The 21,287-nt window shown below is 55.6% G+C and overlaps 1 protein-coding gene across 1 annotated transcript in view; it reads right to left on the bottom strand.

Moving 5' to 3' along the window:
• Positions 1-17,721, bottom strand: part of KCNK3 (potassium two pore domain channel subfamily K member 3) — a 66,843-nt gene extending 49,122 nt beyond the window's left edge. The window contains exon 1 of the mRNA XM_084623273.1: positions 17,309-17,721. Within this exon, the coding sequence (XP_084479399.1) occupies positions 17,309-17,591 (283 nt within the window). The 5' untranslated portion in view covers positions 17,592-17,721. The remainder of the gene's footprint in view (positions 1-17,308) is intronic.
• Positions 17,722-21,287: the final 3,566 nt, after the last annotated feature.

The following is a 21,287-nucleotide window of genomic DNA, read 5'->3' as shown; positions in this document are numbered from 1 at the left end:
CCTTGGATGCCCCGGTGAAACGCTGCCCTCTGCTAGCTCCTCACGCTGAAGGCTTGCTAAGTGCTTTACTGTTCAGCAACGGCCAGTGTCCCCGTGCGAGAAGTATCCAGAGAAGGGACTTGTCCAAAACTGCATGGCAAGTCAGTGGCAGACCTAGCTCCCAGTGCTCACTGCTAACACCTCCTTCCCCAGACCACTCTAGACCCCCCCACCCTTTTCGGGCCTTTGCCCCTTCAGGACATGAAGTGACAACTCGCATTGCTTGGCACTGCTCTGATCTGTATGAAGCATGATCAGCACCACCGTGATGGGTCCCACATAAACAGTGCCAGAAACAATATTACTCCCTAGGACTTCACAGCTGCCCTTATACTGCAGCAGGGATGGAATTTAGCTCCTCCTGTTGCAAACAGCACAGGCTCCTGCCAGCTGGGTGAAAGGAGAATCCCCACCAGCTCTGCTCAGTATAGTGACTATGAAACACAGCAGAGCCATGCAGGAAACAAACACAAATAGTGCAGTGCAAATCTGATGAGGTTCAACAAGGACAAGTGCAGAGTCCTGCACTTAGGACGGAAAAATCCCATGCACCGCTACAGACTAGGGACCGAATGGCTCGGCAGCAGCTCTGCGGAAAAGGACCTAGGGGTTACAGTGGACAAGAAGCTGGATATGAGTCAACAATGTGCCCTTGTTGCCAAGAAGGCCAATGGCATTTTGGGCTGTATATGTAGGAGCATTGTCAGCAGATCGAGGGACGTGATCGTTCCCCTCTATTCGACATTGGTGAGGCCTCATCTGGAGTACTGTGTCCAGTTTTGGGCCCCACACTACAAGAAGGATGTGGAAAAATTGGAAAACGTCCAGTGGAGGGCAACAAAAATGATTAGAGGACTGGAACACATGACTTATGAGGAGAGGCTGAGGGAACTGGGCTTATTTCATCTGCAGAAGAGAAGAATGAGGGGGGATTTGATAGCTGCTTTCAACTACCTGAAAGGGGGTTCCAAAGAGGATGGCTCTAGACTGTTCTCAATGGTAGCAGATGACAGAACGAGGAGTAATGGTCTCAAGTTGCAGTGGGGGAGGTTTAGGTTGGATATTAGGAAAATCTTTTTCACTAGGAGGGTGGTGAAGCACTGGAATGGGTTACCTAGGGAGGTGGTGGAATCTCCTTCCTTGGAAGTTTTTAAGGTCAGGCTTGACAAAGCCCTGGCTGGGATGATTTAGTTGGGGGTTGGTCCTGCTTTGAGCAGGGGGTGGGACTAGATGACCTCCTGAGGTCCCTTCCAACCCTGATAGTCTATGATTCTATGAAATGTGTGCATGCCAACCATCATTACACTAGGCTGATAAGCCTTTGCTTGTGGTGTCATTACTTTGCCCCTTGGAGCAGGGTATGAGACTGGCAGGGGGCGGGGGGCAGAGCTGGGGGGCTGGTGGAAGGCCTGAGTGACAAACCTGTCAAGCCCTGAGCAAACCTGGCAAAGGGAAATTCGGCAAAGCAGAGGAGAGGGGCGTTTGGATTGCCGGCTGAGTGTGGGAGGCTCCCCTGAGCCAGCAAGTCCCTCTGGGGGGCAGCCGGTGCTCAGAGCCACGGGGGCTCTGGCTTTACCCAGCACTACACAGCTGGCAGGCGATTGTGTGGCATCTGCTCAGTGACAGACGCTCTGGACGCGAGACGGAGACCTCTCCACACCCTTCCCCCTTTAGCCTGCGCTCAGGGGAAGATACTCCATACACACGGCGTCCAGCGATCTCCCTGCGCCGTGCGGCCCTCACCTGAGCCCTCTCCCTGACAACTCCACAGATTGGCCACATCCTTGGAGAATACAGCGTAGGGAATGGTGCTGCCCAGATACCCAGAGGAGGGGCAAAGGCATGGAGATGAACCATAGCTGCTTTCCATCTCCAATCTCTAGGAGTCTAAGAGCATCAGACCTGCCGCCCCAAAGGCTGGGCCGTGCCGTACAGACTCAGTCAGTGCAGGGGGGCCAGATCTAGGCCTGAAAGGACTCACCCTAACCGGGCGCTATCCATCAGGTGCAATGGGTGTCGTGCCGTGTGCTTTGCAAGCGAGCCATTAACGACGGGCCGGAACCAAAACCTCAGCTCTGCAGCCACCAAAGCGCTAGGATCTCGCTGCAGACTTCGCAGGTCGGATCCGTGCCTAGGATAATGGGCCGGATCCCCAGCGGGTGTAAACCAGGGTAGCTCTGCTGGCTGACGGCTGAGGATCTGCCCCGAGAGGTAGAAGAGGGGGGCGTCTGACCCCGGGGGAGACACCAGAGAGCTGCTGGCCTCTCCGGGCTCAGAAGCAATCAGGAAAGAGGAACATGTGGCTGTCGCTGGAGATGACCCAAGGCCAGGGATATTCAGGACTGATGACGCTCGGCCAGCGAGATCCAGGCATGTGGCCCGGCTCAAATAGCAGGCCTGGAATGATAAACACTGGCGGGATGCAGAGAGGACAGCTGCTCCCAAATCCCCTTCAGCAGCGCCACAGAGGTTATTCGGCGGAGCCAGCTCACAGGGACTCGGGTTCAGCCCAGCCTGGCTCTTCCGGGCCAGATCCCCACAAGCCAGATTTGCACCCGGTCCCTTTCGTGTGGGGCCCGCATCCTCCTGGCCAGGGAATGATGCTCCAGAATGTCTGTGGAGAACCACCCCTGGGTGGGCTCCGACCCAAACAACAGCCGATTCCCAAGTCTCTGCACCTCCCCCTGGGCACCAACGGGTCCAACTGCAAGCGCCTTGGGGCAGGGACCTGGTCGCTCCCAAACAGTGCACGGAGCCAGGGGACCCCCCTGTCTCTGATTGAGCTACGCAGGAGTAGGGGTGCGGTAGGAAAGCCACCTGGGGTGGGGGATGATGGCAGCTGGGGTGGGTTAGATGGGCCTTTTTGGGGGGGTGGCAAGAGGGGGAAGAGTATGGACAGGGGTGGGGGCACGTCACACGAAGTGCCCAGGGGCAGAGGGATCTCCCGCGTGAAGGAGCCTCCGGGGGGCGGGGCGGGATATGCGCTGCGGGGGCTGGGAGGGATCCACCCACAGACGAGGATCTCGCACCCTTTAGCAGCAGCTCCGCGGTTGCTCTGTCTGCGGCTTGATTCCCTGCTCTTCCCCCTCATCCCCCGGCTGCAGCGGCAGGAGGGGCTGCCGGCCCCATGCAGCCAGAGTGAAAACAGGCTTGTCACCCAGGAAGCCAGTCGCAGGGAGGCCGTGGCCCAGGTGCATGCCCCCAGCAGGAAACGCGGGCGCTCTCCTGGAGATGCACCTGCATGCCCCCTTCACGTGCGGCTGGAGGCCATGTGGTCAGTGCCCGGTTCGGACCCAGCCATGCCCCAGGCACGTGCTGCTTTGCCCACACTTGGCGTGCATTGATGCCCTGGCATGTGCACCTGTAAACTCACATGCATGCTCATGCAGGGAGAGGGTGCCCTCGAGTGCCCGCAACCCCTCCGGACATGCACATGCCAATACGCACACGCACCCTGCATGCATGCGCACTATGGACCGTCACGGCTCCTGGAGACGCGGGAGCTTGAGGCAGAGCTTTGCAATTAGCAAAGGGGCAGCCACTCTACCTAGCAGGGCCGTTACCCATTGGGGTCTGCCCCACAGAGGTCTCAGAAAGCTCCTTCTCTTGGCCACAACTCAGATCAAACGACAAGCCAGCGCAAAACACAGGGAGTTAATTCCTTGGCTCAAAACGAGCCCCGTGGGTGGACGAGGCAGCCCAGGCCCCTTGCAAGCAGTGACTAGGGCAGTAAGGAACCCACTGGCTGGGGAAGGACACAACAGATGGTGACGCTGTCCTTAGTATTCACTGCCTGCTCCTGCCACCTGCCCCAAAGAAGAGCACGCCAGCTAGACTGTCAGCCGCTTGGAGCGGTTTGCAGCGCCGTGATCCCAAGCCTGAGCTCACAGGGAGCTGCCAGGCGGGATGGGACCAGGGGCCCATGTAGCCCAGTGGCCCGCCTCAGACACTGACCAGCATCAGCTGCTTCAGAGGCACGAGCTGCTACAGCCGCTCAGTAATTCATGAATAACCTGCACATGGCGGAGCTGCCTCCCTCGTCCCTCCTGGCTAGGGGCTGGTGAGGATTTCCTCCAACTTGTGGGTTCTTGGGACGGTCTCCTGCCAAGCCAATTTTCCCAAAGCGCTCAGCCCTGCCCCATCCCTCTGATTCAGCCCGTGCCTTCCGCAGGGGCACCCGGCACCTGGCAGACACCCACAGGTGGCTCCCTGACTCTGTGCATTCAGGGGAGGAGGGGACGTGGCCCCCACAGATCTGTTCCAGCAGTGGGGAGGATCCCAGCTCTGCAGCATGCTAGGCCCTGTGGAGAACCAGAGCTGGGAGGTGCTGGGACCTACGTCAATTCTGCCTCTGTGCAGCAGAGAAGATTGGGGAGGCAAGGGGGGGGGGTGCACAGGAGGTTGCAGGGGGAAGGTGGCAGAGACAAGACTCTCCTTCTCTCAGGGCTGGCGCCCAGAGCTATTAGGCAGGCAAAGCCCTTCTCCACCACTGCAAGTTGTGGGGGAATAACCAGCCTGGGCTAGCCTAGATTCTATCTTAGACTTAGGAGTGAGGGGTTGCAGAGTGGTCAGCCCTCCCTCCCAAGGCTGCTCGGGGACCCTTCTGCATCTCAGGGCATTACCTGTCCCCACCGCTGTCGTGTCTGATCACCTTGCAGGCTTTACCATATTTATCCTGGCTGCCATTCGCATTGCACAGAAGGTGAAACTGAGGCATGGAGAGGCTAAGTGACTTGCCCAGGATCAGTCTGAGGCCAAGCTGGGAGTTGGACCCAGGTCTCCCTTCGCCCAGCCTAGTGCTCTAACCACTTGGCCAGTCTTCCTTTTCCGTGCAGGGACGCTCAGCGGCACCCACCAGTGGCTTGCCCAGCACTGTGGACGTTCACAAGATTGCTCTGGACTGACACCAGATTAAATGAGACCAGAATCCGGTTCAATGTTAACTACACCTGAACGGGTAACCCAGTCCCACTTTCACCAGGTGCAAAGGCAGCAAAATGCTGCCCAGGCGCACCTTGCAAATCTCTGCGCCCATGCGCGTGCAAAGCGGGGGTGGGATACTCAATTTATGTCAGCCCCATCGCCCCACTCTGCTGCCCATTCACCCCCCTCTTCCCATTCCAACTGGAAGTCTGTCCTTGCAGAGCCCAGGAAAACCCACTGCAAGCAGCTCAGAAGCGCCTTTCAATGAGCCAGCCCATGAATTAAATCCCCTTCCGCTGGATACACCGTGCACAGGTCTGATTTCCGGCCCAGATGGAACAAGGGCAGCCAGTCACACATCCCTTAATAACGGAGCAAAGTTCAGTGTAATAAATACATTGAAAACAAACCGTTAGCTGGACAGAAAGAAGCCTGGTTGCGAAAGCACTTGAAGAATAAGCAGCTGAAGGAAGAGATTCCCTCTTCCAAAACCTGCCAGCAAAACTCCCCAGTCTATTGATTGCCAGCTACCCGGACACCGGTGGTGGTGGCCAGGTTGTGATGCGGCTCAGTACTGCCAGCTCTCTCTGTGTTCTTGCATCTCATGCTTTTCGCTGTTTTCCTTAAAGGCTCAGCTCTGGGACGCGGGAGGATGTGAAAATCTCAGCTTCCATGTGTAAGGAAGCCAGGGCTGCGGAACAAAGCCTGAGGATCTGACTCCTGGGCTGTACCAGGCCAGAAGATCAGTACGATGAACCAGTGATGTGTTATTTTTAACAGGATGATTTTTTCAAGCTGATCTCACCAGGGGTTTTTTTGGGGTGGGGGGAGGGGACGGGGGGAGGGTCTGCCTCACGATTTTTAAACATCTGGGCTTGGCAATCATGTGAACATTCCACCAGCCCCACCTGCGGGGTGAAGGTCAAGAACTGGGCCTGGCTTCATCCCTGCATCTCGGGTGACCAGATGTCCCGATTTTATAGGGACAGTCCCGATATTTGGGGCTTTTTCTTCTATAGGCTCCTATTACCCCCCCCCATCCCGATTTTTCACGCTAGCTGTCGGTGTCATTCCACTGATTTCAGCACCATTGCACTGGTGTTCGGTTGCAGTGATGCAGTAACGGCTCAGGCCCTTGATTTCCATTATAAGCCTGCCTGTGAACCGCCCAAACGAAGCCATTTTGCACCCGGGGCTTGTTGCCAGCAGAGAAAGTGGTGCCCAAATTCAAGGCAATTCCAGCAGACCCGTGTTCCGATGCAGGATTTGGGAGAAACCAGGTTGAATCTCGGTTTTAAAATTCATCGAAGGCGGGTACGCTGCGGCTCATCCCACGACCGACTCACCTGAGAAGCTTCACGGGACGCTCATTTGGAAGCGCGTCCAGTGATCGTGGGAAAGCCTCCGTTTCGCAGTGGGGAGAGGCAGAGCTGGGAGGCTATTCACTCGCAGATTGGGACTGTCCGAATAATCCCTTGGGGGCCTTATAAAACTTAGCAAAGGGCCTTGTCTTCCATTGTTTTTAGCCCTTTTCCCCATTCAAAGAGCTTTCCAAGTGGAGCCCTTTGCTCTCCCTAAGCCCCGCTCGCCCAGCCCTGCTAAGGGACGTCAATAATTCCTCTATTGTCCCTGTTTTATAGATAGGGAAACCGAGGCATGGAAATGTAGGAATAGAACCTAGGAGTGCTGAATCCCCGCCCCCCTGCTCTGATCACTAGGTAACACTGCCTTTAAGATCAACAGCCTTCCTCTGGTTGGCTGGAAAACACCCAGCAAGTCTGCGCTCTGCACCAATCCGAATGAGGAAATCCGAGCACCTGTCACTTGAGCGTGGGCATGAAGCCACCAACTCGGATGGCTGAACTTCCAGGAGCCCGGCGGTGGGACAAGAAACAAACCCTTTGGGACAGAGCCATTGTCACGGGACCGATGCCTCCTGCTTCGAAAAGAAACATCTCCGTGTTTGCTGGCAGTTCAGACAGGGCTCGGAGCGAACGCAAGCTGGGTAATAAGGTGGCCATTATAAGCTATGATAGAGATCTCCAGGGCCACCGAAGAAGCAGATTAGGAAGTGGTTACAGAGATAAGGGTGGCCCTGCGGGAAAGCCAGGACTTTGATCGGGGTAATTGCCCGCAGTGAGCAGAGCTGCAATGCTAATGCCAGGCGCAGGGATACCGGGAATGCCGTACATTCTGTACAGTGCACGGAAGCTTTATGGGGCCGCAACGCACCAGAGACTCAGAACCTGGCTGTGCGGACGCACCCGATGCTGTGCTCACCTTCCCTCCCTGCCCCACGGCGCAGTCGGACAAAGAGCTGCTCGCGCAGCGTGGCTTCACCAAGCCCCCTGACGTGCAGGGCCACAGATGCAACTGGTGCTGGGCAAAGGCTCAGAGGCATATGAAGAAGTGACAATACCCCAGATCCATGCTCCACACCCCGTGGGTTGGACTCAGCGGGGGCGTCAATGCACGTCAGTGCAGTACCACCTGCCTAAAACCAGCGGGAGAGCAGCAGCAGGCCCACGTCATGTAGACAGATAAAACAGTGTGCGAAGACAATACCACCTCCAAGTGTGTGCAGGAGAGAGAGAGAGTCAGCAGAGCAGCAAGCTTTTCGCAGATGGCGTTGGATCACTTCAGCTCCGTTAAACTTTCTTGGACTTTACAGGCCAGATCCTCAGCTGACCTAAATCAACATCACTGTAGGGAAGTCACTTGGGGATCTGGCCCCATACAGTTAACTTAAGCACCCATCTGAGCAGAGTTTGGAGGGGCGGCTGGACCAGGGAAAGGACGGAGCAGTGATAGTTTACCCAGCTCCAGCTGCAATCCCAGCGCAGCCAAAAGCTTCTGCTGAAAGGCTCAGCAGTGAAAGAGCAAAGACATTCGAACAGGTCTTTCGCCATTCGGGCTCAGAGCTAAGAGCATTTGAGATGCGTGGGGCAGTTGACGTGGTGGCGTCTGGGGCCAAGTTAACTTGTGGTGCAACTCCGCTGAAGTTACACTGGGGACGGAGCTGGCAATATGCAGGCAGCCCCAGGCACCAGGCGATGCCCCAGCTCACGCCGGGAAGGCGGTGCTCTCAGAAGAGACGTGCTTTTGGTTTAACCTCCTTTACTGCAGCGTTGCAGTGGGAGCTCATGTTCAGCTGATTATCCACCCCCAGCACCCTCACTGCTTCCCAGCATAGTCCCCCATCCTGTGAACACAGCTACATGCTCTGGTCTGAGAGGCAGGACTCTACATTTGGCCATATTCAAACACATGGGGTTTGCTTGCCCCCAGTTTACCAGATTGCTCTGTGTCAGTGACCTGTCCACTTCATTATTTACCATCCCCCCTACCCTCTGGGTCATCTGCAAACTTTAGCAGTGATGATTTTCCTCCAGGTCATTGATAAAAATGTTAAATAGCGTAGAGCCAAGAACCGAGCCACGCGGGACCTCACTAGAAACACACCCATTCGACGAGGATTCCCCGTTTACAGTTACATTTTGAGACCTGTCGGTTCGCCACCTTTTAATCCATTTAATATGTGCCGTGTTGACTGTGTATTGTTCTAGCTTCTTCATCAAAATGCCGCATGGTACCGAGTCAAAAGCCTTACAGACGTCTAAGCGTATTATATCCGCGCTGCTACCTCTAGCAGCCAAACCTGTCACCTCATCCAGAAAAGATACCAAGTTAGTTTGACAAGATCTATGTTCTATAAACCCATGCTGGTTGGCATTAGCTATAGAACCCGATTGTAATTCTTTATTGAGTCCTGTACCAGTGTTTTGCCCAGGACTGACATCAAGCTGACAAGCCTATCATTACCTGGGTCATCCCCTATACTCTTTTAAACTACTGGCAACAACGTTAGCTTTCTTCCCGTCTTTGGAAACTTCCCCAGTGCTCAAAGACGGATTGAAAATCGACACGAACTGCCCAGAGATCTCCAGCTCTTTTAAAACTCTTGAGCTGCAGATTAAAAAAGGTCTAACTTTAGTAGCTGAATTACTGAATCTGAATCTTCCTGAATTACTGTTGTAATGGAAAATATTTCATCATCATATGCTAGGAATACATTATCCTACTTTTTCCCCAAATATAGGACAGAAATATTTCGTGAACACTTCTGCCTCTTCTGCATTATTATTGACAATTCTACCATTTCCTTCTAGTCATGGACTAATACCATTGTTGGGATTTCTTTTATTCCTAATATACTTAAAAAAACTCCATGTCGTCCTTAACTCTGGTGGCCATTCATTTCTCATTGTGTCCTTTTGCTTCCCTGATCAATTTTCTGCAGTTCCTAGCTTCTAATTTATATTCATTACTGTGATGAAGCAGGTGGCTTTCTTATTGTTTTCAATGGTTTGCATGCAGAGGGCGTGGGACTCAGTTTCCTTGTATGTTACTGGTTTAACAAGGTGGTAGGAGAGGGAGTTTGCTGTTACAGAGGGGCAGTGAATGGCCTGGAGAATGGGTACCCCAGCGACTGGTGACCTGGTGACTGGGAGGCCCCGCTCGGGAGTCACAGCCGGTTCTGGCCAGTGGGAGAACAATGGGCTGCGGAGAGAGGACCCTGGTGACCTAACCAGCCAGTTCCAGCCAGAGGGGAAACAAAGGATGGATCAGAGGAGAGGCTGAGAGGAGAGGAGGCCCAGGCAGCCTGTTTACCTGGAACAGGAGACAAAGGATGGAGGCAGGACTTGGGGGACGGTAATATCAGATGCCCAGCTGGAAGGAGGGGGTTCTGGGCTGGGAGGAGAGAGCAGCCAGAACCCACCTGGAGGCTGGGGAGACCTAGACGTACTGTGCTGAGGGATGCCAGGCCTGAGGCTGTGCTGGGTTCGGACGCTCAATAAGCCCTCCTGTGTTACGCTGGCTGAGAGTCGCTCCGGGCTAGAGAACAGGGGGGCATTATTCCCTCTGGGTGTAGAGGCCCGGGGGTCCAGAGTGAGTGGACTCCCTGAGGGGGCCCACGGAGAGAGACAGGCTTGCAAAGGCTTAGAGAGGTGAGGTTCCAGGAGGTGGAGGGGCCAACAGCTTAACCCCAGAGAAGGTTGAAGGGGGTTCCTCCCAGGGACCGTACAGAGCCAGGAGAGAGCACGAGTCCTGTGAGTCCATGACAATTGCTATCAGCTGTCCCACTAGTATCCCAGAGAAGGGGAGTGGAGAGGGAGGGACCCAGGCCCACCCTCTGCTCCGGGTCCCAGCCCAGGGGCCCTAGGGACAGCAGCAAACCACTTGAACTAGCGATTCCTTCCCCTGGGCTACTTCCCTCTCCGGCCCTTCAGTTTGTGGGGCTTCCTGCCCTCTCTCTGCTTGGGCCAGGTTTCTCCCAACCCCTTGTGTCTGTGGAGTCCCTCTGCTCTGCACAAGCCGGGTTTCCCTTTACCTCGGGTCTTGGTCTTCTGGCCCGCCACAGCACTTCTCCAAACTCTCCTCTGCTTCCCTCCAAACTGCTCTCCTTCAGACTGCTCTCTGCTTCAACACCAACCACCCTGCTTCAACTTCTCCAACTGTCTGAATGAAGGAGGGGGGTTTTATCAGGTGACTGGCTTCAGGTGCTCTAATGAATCTATAGCAACCTCTCTTCCCTCTACAGGGAATAAGGCTCTCATCATCCTGGGGCTTACATATCTCCCCTCTATCACACTCCTGCTGCCCTCTGGCCATGCCATATTGCAATATATATATATATAGCTGCTTTCACTTCCTCTCTCAGCCAAGATGTGTTTTTAACCCACATAGCCTTCTTTCCCAATTTTTCTGTCTCCTGGATTGGCTGTGCTAATGGCAGGATGATCAGGGACTTTAGAGTGCAGATTGTCAGATCAAAGTGAAAGCTTTTTTTACAATGGCTAGCCCAATCCGGGTTTACCGTGGTTCTTCCCATTTATACTACCCACCTGATCCCCTCTCAACAGCACATCCTGGGATAAGAGGGAAGGTGCTCTCATGGATCAGTAACTGTTTAAAAGACAGGAAACAAAGGGAGGAATAAATGGTCAGTTTTCACAGTGGAGTCTCCCAGGGGTCTGTACTGGGCCCGATACTGTAAAACATATTCATAAATGATCTGGAAAAAGGGGTAAACAGTGAGGAAGCAAGGTTTGCAGATGGGAAAAATTACTTAAGATAGTTAGGGCCAAAGCAGACTGCGAAGAGTTACAAAGGGATCTCACAAAACCGGGTGACTGGGCAACAAAATGGCAGATGAAATTCAATGTGGATAAATGCAAAGGAATGAACACTGGAAAACATAATCCCAACTAGACATATAAAATGATGGGGTCTAAATGAGCTGTTATCACTCAAGAAGGAGATCTAGGAGTCATTGTGGACAGTTATCAGAAAACATCCACTCGATGTGCTGCGGCAGTCCAAAAAGCGAACTGAAAGTTGGGAATCATTAAGAAAGGGAGAGATAGTAAGACAGAAAATATCCTATTGCCTCTATGTAAATCCATGGGACGCTCACAGCTTGAATACTGCCTGCACTTATTGCTGCCATGTCTCTAAAAAGAGATATTGGAACTGGAAAAGGTTCAGAAAAGGGCAACACAAATGAGTAGGGGGATGGAACGGCTTCCATCTGAGGAGAGATTAATAAGACCGGGACTTTTCAACTTGGAAAAGAGACGATTAAGGGGGGATATGCTAGAGGTCTGTACAATCATGACTGGTGTGGAGAAAGGGAATAAGGAAGTGTTATTTGCCCCTTCTCATAACACAAGAACCAGGGGTCACACAAGGAAATGAATAGGCAGCAGGTTGAAAACAAACAGAAGGGATTATTTCTTCACACAACGCACAGTCAGCCTGTGAAACTTGTTGCCCGGGGATGTTGGGAAAGTGTAACTGGATTCAAAAACAAACTAGATCAGTTCATGGAGGATGGGTCCATTGATGGTTATTATCCATGATGGGCAGGGATGCAACCTCATCCTCTTGGTGTCCCTAAACCTCTTATTGCCAGAATGGGAATGGAGGACAGGGGTTGGATCACTTGATAAGATGACCTGTTTTGTTCACTTCCTCTGAAGCACCTGGCATAGACCACCATTGGAAGACAGGATACTGGGTTAGATGGACCATTGGTCTGCCCCAGTATGGCCGTTCCTATGTTTTTATGTTCTAAGTCTTCATAACTCCTTGCGTTTAATTTAAATTTTGCCTCCCCTCCATATTCTTGAATTAAAGCCACCAGAAAAATGGCACCTCTGTAGACCAAACTGCTAAAACTCACCCCAGAGAGCAATGGTTTGAGACAGTTACAAACCGTAACCCACTGAAAATACAAGTGTTGTCCCAGCCACCTCCGTTAGCAGGAGTGGAGTATTGCACAGAGAAATACAAGCCGCAAAGCCCAAAGCGTCAACGTGTTGGGGATCCCAATTCCATCATCTCAACAAAGCATTCATTGAACGAGCGCCCTTGATGTCCAACACGAGCAGCTGACCCTTGCCTCCCCCAGGAGATGCCAGCTTTGTCTCTTAGAGCCTGATGCACAGAAGACGGATCCTAAATTATTCCTTTACCACTGGAGTCGTCCGACCAAATGCTGACCTGGCTCAGCATGGCGTTGTTTTTAAAACAGCAGAGACGTGGGGCTCCAGAGCAGTAGTTTGCAATAGGTTAATAGATTCCAAGGCCGGAAGGGACCACTGTGATCATCTCGTCTGACCTGCTGTATAACACGGGCCAGAGACCTGCCCCACTGTAAGTCCCAGGGCAGAGCTTTTAGAAAAACAGCCAGTCTTGAGTTCAACGTTGTCAGTGACGGAGAATCCACCACGACCCTTGGGGAATTGTTCCAATGGTTAATTGCTCTCACTGTTAAAAGTGGACGCCTTATATCCTGAACATGTCTAGCTTCAGCTTCCAGCGATTGGATCCTGTTAGACCTTTCTCTGCTAGACCGAAGAGCTCATTACTAAATATTTGTTCTCCATGTAGGTACTTAAAAACTGTGATCAGGTCACCCCTTAACCTTCTCCTTGTTAAGCTAAATACAGTGAGCTCCTTGAGTCTGTCACTATAAGGTATGTTTGCTAATTTTTAAATCATTCTTGTGGCTCTTCATGAGTACTGGCAGTTGCCTTGGCTCATAACACAAAAACAAGGGGCTCTCAAAGTAACCAAAATGTGTCACGTTCAACACAGAGCAAAGGACACACTTTTGCACAACACTGAGCAGGCCTGTGGAACCCACTGCCATAGGATAGCACTATGGCCAAATGCTTAGCAGGATTTAAACAAGGGATTGGGCATTTATGTGGGTACTGAGAACATCTAGAGTTAGAAGAATTCACACACAACCAAGAATTTGGAAGGGTTAGTTATCAACCTCCCTGCTTCAGGGCATAAGCCGAGACCTCTCACTACTGTGTGGCAGGAAGAAACGTTCCCAGTGGTTACTCCCTAACAACCCATTGCAGAGATCTTTGCACCTTCCTCTGAGCCACTGAGTGCTACACAGGGCATGGAACCGAGGGACCTGGGATCTGCTCCTGTCCGATGGTTCCTATCAAAGCCGCACAAGTTTCTGACAGTTCTTTCAGGAAGCTGATTTCCAAGGGACAAGAAATGCTGGTCCAGAGAGAAGTGTGTCAGGCAAAAGAACTCTACCACAGGAAGGAACAGACACTGTCAGTGGAGTGTTTATGGGAAGTCTCCCTGGTAGGGAGAAATGGATTGCGAGATCAGTAATGGTAATAAATGTAAGCAATTTAAAAGGGTAATTAGAGGAGGAGGGAACGCATGCAATGCCCAGCAGCACAGATGACTCCTGCTGACAGTCAAAGGCTGCCGGAGCGTATTCCCAGCTGGCCAAGGAGGAAAGCGGAAAACCAGGCAGCTGAGACAGTGGAGGACGGTCGTGGGGGGAAGATGGGCAGATTTGTCAAACCTCTGTAGACACTGTCCCGAGGGTGAGGGGAGAGGATGGCAGGACCCCAGATCTCCAGGATGGGATGGAGAGAGGGAGGCCAACGGGCAGCTAAACACAGCCCCTGGGTGTTAACCACACAGATGAACAACACAGATGTGCAGCCGGTGAGGGCTATGGCTCCCAGCACGCAATGCTCCACTGGGAGCCGAGACATGCCTGGCCACTTGGATCCAGGCAACACTGTGCATGCTGCGGCCTGCACCTCTGTACCCACGAGGAGGCCAGCTGCAACCTGCTCTGTTTAATGCAAATTAGAGGCCCCATGCTGCAAGCTACCATCTGCTTCCTGCAAGATGCTGGGCGCCCTGGCTTCTGTTGCCCTCCGGAAGGAAGGAGCCGCCCAGCCCTGTGAGGTACTGGATGGAAGTCATGGCCCTGCGGGGTCTGTGCATTGAACTCCTTGGCTTGGGTTGCCCCAGGGTTCGATATTGTAATGATGGAAACCGCTAGGGAAAAGACTGTCTAGAGTAGACATGGGACCCAACCCTGAATAGCCAGGCTTGCTACAGGAGGGATCCTGTCCCCACCCCATGGATCGGAACAGAGCCACTCTGGCACCCTAAGCTACCAGCCGCCCCATGGCTGCTGCACTTCAGTGTGGGGGGGCCAGTATATTTGCAGAGCCACAAATCAGCCAGCCTGGCTCTCCACCTGCCCCCCACCCCCTGCATAGCCAGGCTGGAAAGGCCCCCCAGACGGCATGTGTGTTAGTGGAGCGGGGTGAATGAGGAGAGGGAAGCAGAGGGCAGGGAAGGGGCTGGCAGAGGGAAAGAGGGGAGTGGGAGAAGGAAAGAACGAAGCCAGCCAGGAGGGAGGAGCTCAGGCAGCCGCAGCGTGGAGTCCAGACGTAGGGCTGATAATTGGTGTGAGTCCATCCCCGTGTGCTCCCGCTCCAGAGGAAAACACGACACAGCTTAGCAGGATTTGGGACAACTGGCTGCCCGCTCAGCAGGCTGGGGCAGGGCTAAGGGGCATCGTCAGGGTGTGTGTGTGGAGGGGTACAGGACTGGAACCGGGGGGGGCTGCGGGTCAGGACTGCAGGGCGTTGGCACAGCGGGGCAGCACTGGGCCAGCAGGGGGCGCTGCAGCTAAGGGTTGAGGTGCCCTGGCAGGTTGGTTTGGAGCCGGAACAGGTGCTATTCCAGCTCCTGATTGAGGCCTGCCCCACGTCTGACCTCACTGTCGCTGTCTGCACGATGGCTGCATGCCAGCCCACCTGCTCCGGTGTCAGCAGAGCTAGGAGCCACCCGCCACCTCCGGGGGTTTTAACACCACATCGAAGAATCCTGCTCTGAGCCGGATTCCATGACAGAGGGTTAGAAACACCAGTCTCCTGTCTACACCAGGGCTCACGGGGCTGCTAACGCTGGTGGAGTTCGGCAGGGGGTAGCCAAAGGGGGGAACACTCAGGCAACTTCCCTAGTGCGGACGGGGCCACTGCGTCTGCCACGAATCCCTCCCTTTCCTGGGACCAAAGGAAGATCGAAGACCACAACAGTGGGAGGGAAAACATCAGAAGTGGGTTGTTTTTTTTACGGGGCTTGGTAGCAAAACAAGACCCTTGCGCGAGTGACGGCCAAGGCGGCTTTATTCTAAGGGATGATCATCTTCGAACTCCTTGGAGCCGTTTGCAGAGATAACCCTCGGTGGAACAAGGCAAATGCAGACAATGTGAGGCCATTTAATGAGGTTCTGCAACCAAGAAGGCCCGGGCAGACAACGCGTCCTCAGCCAAAGGGATGTCCTAAATCAACCCCACAACAGGGAGATTTGCTTCAACACAGGAGCTCACAAAGAGCTGCCAACGGAGTCTTTAAAAAAGAGCAGTTTAGAGTAGACGAGACTAGACCCGGCCTGGGTTGCAGCAACATCATCTGGAATCCGGAAGGGACTTGCTCCCGGCTCTGGATCCAGTTTGCTCACTAACACCCCAGGCGCCTGGCACCTGATTCTACTCCAGATTTTGCAGCGGTGTAAATCAGGAGTGGCTCAACCGGAGTCACACCGGTGTAAAAATGGGGGTCAGAAATGAATCCGGACGCTGGAATTGGCCCTTCCTCGCTGTATCAAACTGCACCAATCTGCATCTGTTTCAGAAGCGGTCTTGCACCGGATTCTGTTCAGACTGACGCCGCGGTACATCAGGAGCAACTGCACGGGAGCCCGGAGGCGCTACAAGAGCCTAAAACAGGCGTGAGATCCCATTCAAGCCTGCCCGGCAGCAAATGGGCCAAATCAGTGCTGAGTTGGGGGTTGGGGCTCTTGCCTGCTAACTTCCCCGGCTGAGAAGAGCCATGCCCGGGTGGGGGAGGGCGCGAGGTCCCACTTTGGGAATCGCTTCTGCTTCTACACGACACCTTTTAAAAATACCCAGGAGGGAGGAACCCTCCGCAGCCCCAGCAACAACAAAAGCCAAGCCCCGGGGAGTGGAAAGCCGCTCCCCCCCCGCCCCGCCTTTGTTTTCATGCCTTGCTGAACGGCAAAACAAGCGGCGAATCTGCAAACAATCCGCCACCCCCTCCCCTTTTTGCACGCTTGCAAATTGCAAAACAAGTGCGTGCGCGTGTCACCGTGCAGAAAACCCAGCCCCAGAGCAAAACGCAGCCTGGAGTTTCCCAGGGGGTCCCAGACCGCTTCTCGGGGAGGAACAGTCCCTTGCCAGCAGCTTGCAAACCCTCCAAGTCAGGCCCGGCGCCTCGGCTCGGGCGCTCCCGCCTGTGCCTGCCCCATGCCCTCGGCACCCCCCACAAGCGGACTGACGGGCTGCAGGGCGCTTTCCAATTCTTCCCCGCTAATCACCCCCCTTCGTTACCCAGATCAACCAAACCCCGCGCCGCCTTCCCTGCAATCAACTCGACTTCCCTACACCACGGCCCGAACTCCTGCTCCGGGCCCCTTTGCCGGGGGAGGCCTCCGGGAATTGGAAGTAGCCCAGGACTGGGGCTGACTCCGAAGGGGTCCAACCCTAGAAGATCAGGGTTGCAAGGGACCTCAGGAGGTCATCCAGTCCCACCCCCTGCTCCAAGCGGGACCCATCCCCCACTTTTCGCCCCAGATCCCTAACGGGCCCCCCTCAAGGACTGAAGTCGCAGCCCTGGGTTGGGCAGGCCAATGCTCAAACCGCCGAGCTATCCCTCCCCCCCCCCCCCGGTGCAAAGCGAACTAACCCGGGCTTTTAAGGACGGGGATTAAAAGGGGATGGAGAGAGAGTGTGGGGGGGGGGGGGCGTCACAGGGGGAGGGGGTCCCACCACGCGGAAGCAGTCGCAGCCTCCTTTCTCCGGCCAATAACCTCCCCCCCCCCCGCCGCTCCATAAAAGCCGCTGGGGAGGGCGGGGTGGGGGGGGCGGAGCCGCCCGCCGCCCGGACGCCACGGGGATGGGCGCGCCGGCCTTACCGATGGTGGTGATGACGGTGATGGCGAAGTAGAAGGAGCCGGCGAACTTCCACTGCACGCCGGCCTTGTGGGGCTTGAGCTTGAGCACCACCCGCTCCAGCTCCTTGTAGCCGTCGCCGCTCAGGTTGTATTTGCCCCTCAGCTCCCGCTGCTTCTCCTCCAGCCGCCGCCGCTCCGAGGTCTCCTGCTCCGACTCCAGGGCGTCGAAGACGGCGGCGCCCACCAGCAGGTAGGTGAAGGTGCAGATGATGAGGGCCAAGGTCCGCACGTTCTGCCGCTTCATGCTGCGGCCGGCGGCGGCGCCCGGGCGGCGGGCGAGGGTCCGGCGGCGGCGGCGGCGGCGGCGGGAGCGGGGCTGGCCTGGGTCATGGCTGCGCCGACGCACCCCGCGAGCAGCGGCGCTGGGGCCCGGGCTGCGCTCGCCGCCGACTGGCGCGGGGTGGGCGGGCGCCGCGGGGAGCTGTTCGTTCAGCACCACCCCCAGGAGAGCCGGCGCGCCCCGCCGCGGCGCCCCGGCCGGCCATATAAGGGCAGGGGCACACGCGGGGAGACACGCGGAGCGGGGAGAGACACACACGGACACGGGGCGGGGAGACACACACAGAGAGAGCGGGGAGAGACACACACACACACACGGGGCGGGGAGAGACACACACACACGGGGCGGGGAGACACACACACACACACACACACACGGGGCGGGGAGAGACACACACAGAGAGCAGGGAGAGACACACACGGACACACACGGGGCGGGGAGAGACACACACGGACACGGGGCGGGGAGACACACACAGAGAGAGCGGGGAGAGACACACACGGACACGGGGCGGGGAGACACACACAGAGAGAGCGGGGAGAGACACACACACACACACACACGGGGCGGGGAGAGACACACACACACACACGGGGCGGGGAGACACACACACACACACGGGGCGGGGAGACACACACACAGAGAGCAGGGAGAGACACACACACACACGGACACACACGGGGCGGGGAGAGACACACACGGACACGGGGCGGGGAGACACACACAGAGAGAGCGGGGAGAGACACACACACACACACACACGGGGCGGGGAGAGACACACACACACACGGGGCGGGGAGAGACACACACACACACACACGGGGCGGGGAGAGACACACACACACACACACGGGGCGGGGAGACACACACACACAAACACACGGGGCGGGGAGAGACACACACAGAGAGCAGGGAGAGACACACACACACACGGACACACACGGGGCGGGGAGAGACACACACGGACACGGGGCGGGGAGACACACACAGAGAGAGCGGGGAGAGACACACACGGACACGGGGCGGGGAGACACACACAGAGAGAGCGGGGAGAGACGCACACACACACACACGGGGCGGGGAGAGACACACACACACACGGGGCGGGGAGAGACACACACACACACACACGGGGCGGGGAGACACACACACACACACGGGGCGGGGAGAGACACACACACAGAGCCGGGAGAGACACACACAGAGAGCGGGGAGAGACACACACACACACACACGGGGCGGGGAGACACACACACACACACACACGGGGCGGGGAGAGACACACACAGAGAGCAGGGAGAGACACACACACACACACGGGGCGGGGAGACACACACACACACACACACGGGGCGGGGAGAGACACACACAGAGAGCAGGGAGAGAGACACACACACACGGACACACACGGGGCGGGGAGAGACACACACACAGAGCCGGGAGAGACACACACAGAGAGCGGGGAGAGACACACACACACACACACGGGGCGGGGAGAGACACACACACACACACGGCGGGGAGAGACACACACAGAGAGCAGGGAGAGACACACACACACACGGACACACACGGGGCGGGGAGAGACACACACACAGAGCCGGGAGAGACACACACACGGGGCGGGGAGAGACACACACACACACACGGGGCGGTGAGAGACACAGAGAGAGAGAGCGGGGAGAGACACACACACACACACGGGGCAGGGAGACACACGGACACACACGGACACACACACACAGGGAGCCGGGAGAGACACACACAGAGCAGGGAGAGAGACACACAAACACACACAGAGAGCAGGGAGAGACACAGACACACTCGGAGTGGGGAGACACACACACACAGAGCAGAGAGAGAACACACACACACACACACACACATACACAGTAGGGAGATCACACACACCTCCAGAGACATACACACACACAAACACAGAGTGGGGAGAGACACACACAGAGCAGGGAGATCACACACGGAGCGGGGAGACACACACACACAGAGTGGGGAGATCACACACACAGAGCAGGGAGACACACACACACAGACACACACAGACACAGAGTGGGGAGATTACACACACACACATAGGGAGAGACACACACAGAGCGGGGAGATCACACACACACAAGGAGGTGGAGATCACACACACAGAAGGACGCACAGGGGGAAATCACACACAGAGAGCAGGGAGACACACACAGAGTGGGGCGATCACACACACACAGGGAGGGGGAGCTCACGCACGCCGGGGAGCTCACACACGCACAAGGAGGGGGAGTTCACACATGGGGGGGGAGATCACACACATACAAGGACACACACGGGGGGTGGGTAGAGGGGGATGCCCAGGGAGACAGCTGAGTGTCTATTACATGCATCTAACATCCCAGCCCCCTCCCCCCCACCCCCGCCACTGCCTCTGGCCTGGGTCTGGTGTGGGGCCAGGGCTGCCACTAGTCACAGAGACCCCCAGGGGAGTCTGACTCCAGTCAAAGTGCAGCCACCAGGCTCAGGGGCTCGGCCCACCGAACGCTTCCTTGGTGGCTGAAAGCAGGCAGGGCAGGGAGAGCCAGAGAGCTGGCCAGAGAATGGGGTGAGGGCAGCGGGAGCTGCTCTGGGGAGGGGCCTGGCAGGGATCCCGGCAGGAGGATCCGGCTCTCTGTAACACTCTGGGTGCCAGGGCAGATTTGGTTTCGAAGCAGTTTGATTCCTGGGCTCTGGCCGGGAAGCTTTGGGTCAGAGCCACTAAAGCAGCAGGGGTGGGAGGAAGGCTGGGCTAGCACACAGGGCACTGGCTTGGAGATCTGGGCTCTGTTTCTGGCTCAGCCACAGACTGTCCTTTTTGGGGGGGGGGGCGCGGTATCTGTGCCTCAGTTTCCCATCTGTAAAATGGTGATAATGCCTTGCAGGGGTATTGTCAGGATACATACATTAAAGACAGTAGGGGGCTCAGATACCATGGTAATGGGGCCAGACAAGCACCTACGTGGATAGAAAACTGGAATGCATCCAATGAAGTGAGCTGTAGCTCACAAAAGCTCATGCTCAAATAAATTAGTTAGTCTCTAAGGTGCCCCAAGTCCTCCTGTTCTTTTTGGAATCATATGGTTTTCCAGCAGCTTAAGTGAGCGTAAAAGCAGGTCCCCAGTCCTCTCTCATGCTAAGCTCCCACTGACTTGAATGGGATTTTTGTAAGAGAGGGGGCTGCTGGGCTGGGCTCTTTTCACACCCCCTCCGGAGCAGGTCTATCATGTTGCACACAGTTCCTGAACTGGTGCAAATCAGTCTGGCTCTCTCTACTCTTGCAGTCAGCCTAGGTCTAGCTGACCCCCCGTTCTCGGCAGTGCATCATTCTACTAGCAGAGACCAGGCTACAGACTGTAAATTCTTCGGGACTCTACATGCCTTTCTGATCTGTTTCATATACAGCACCAAGCACATTGTCATTGGCAAGCAAACAACGATCATTTATGCCTGTTTAGACTGGAAATGGGCACATCTTGCGAAGTCCAGAACCAGATCAGGATCTGAAATCTCCCAGAGTGTGACGGGCATTTATGATAGGTGGATCTGGTAGCAGTAACTGTAATTACAGTTGTTCAACTCTTCCCATCTTAACACCTTGTGTTGCTTATAATTTTGCCAAACTTTAGC

This window comes from Lepidochelys olivacea (genome assembly GCF_965140295.1).
Source record: "Lepidochelys olivacea isolate rLepOli2 genome assembly, chromosome: 3".
Lineage (NCBI taxonomy): Eukaryota > Metazoa > Chordata > Testudines > Cheloniidae > Lepidochelys > Lepidochelys olivacea.
Note: the sequence above shows the minus strand (reverse complement) of the source record. Positions and strands in the feature narration are given on the sequence as shown.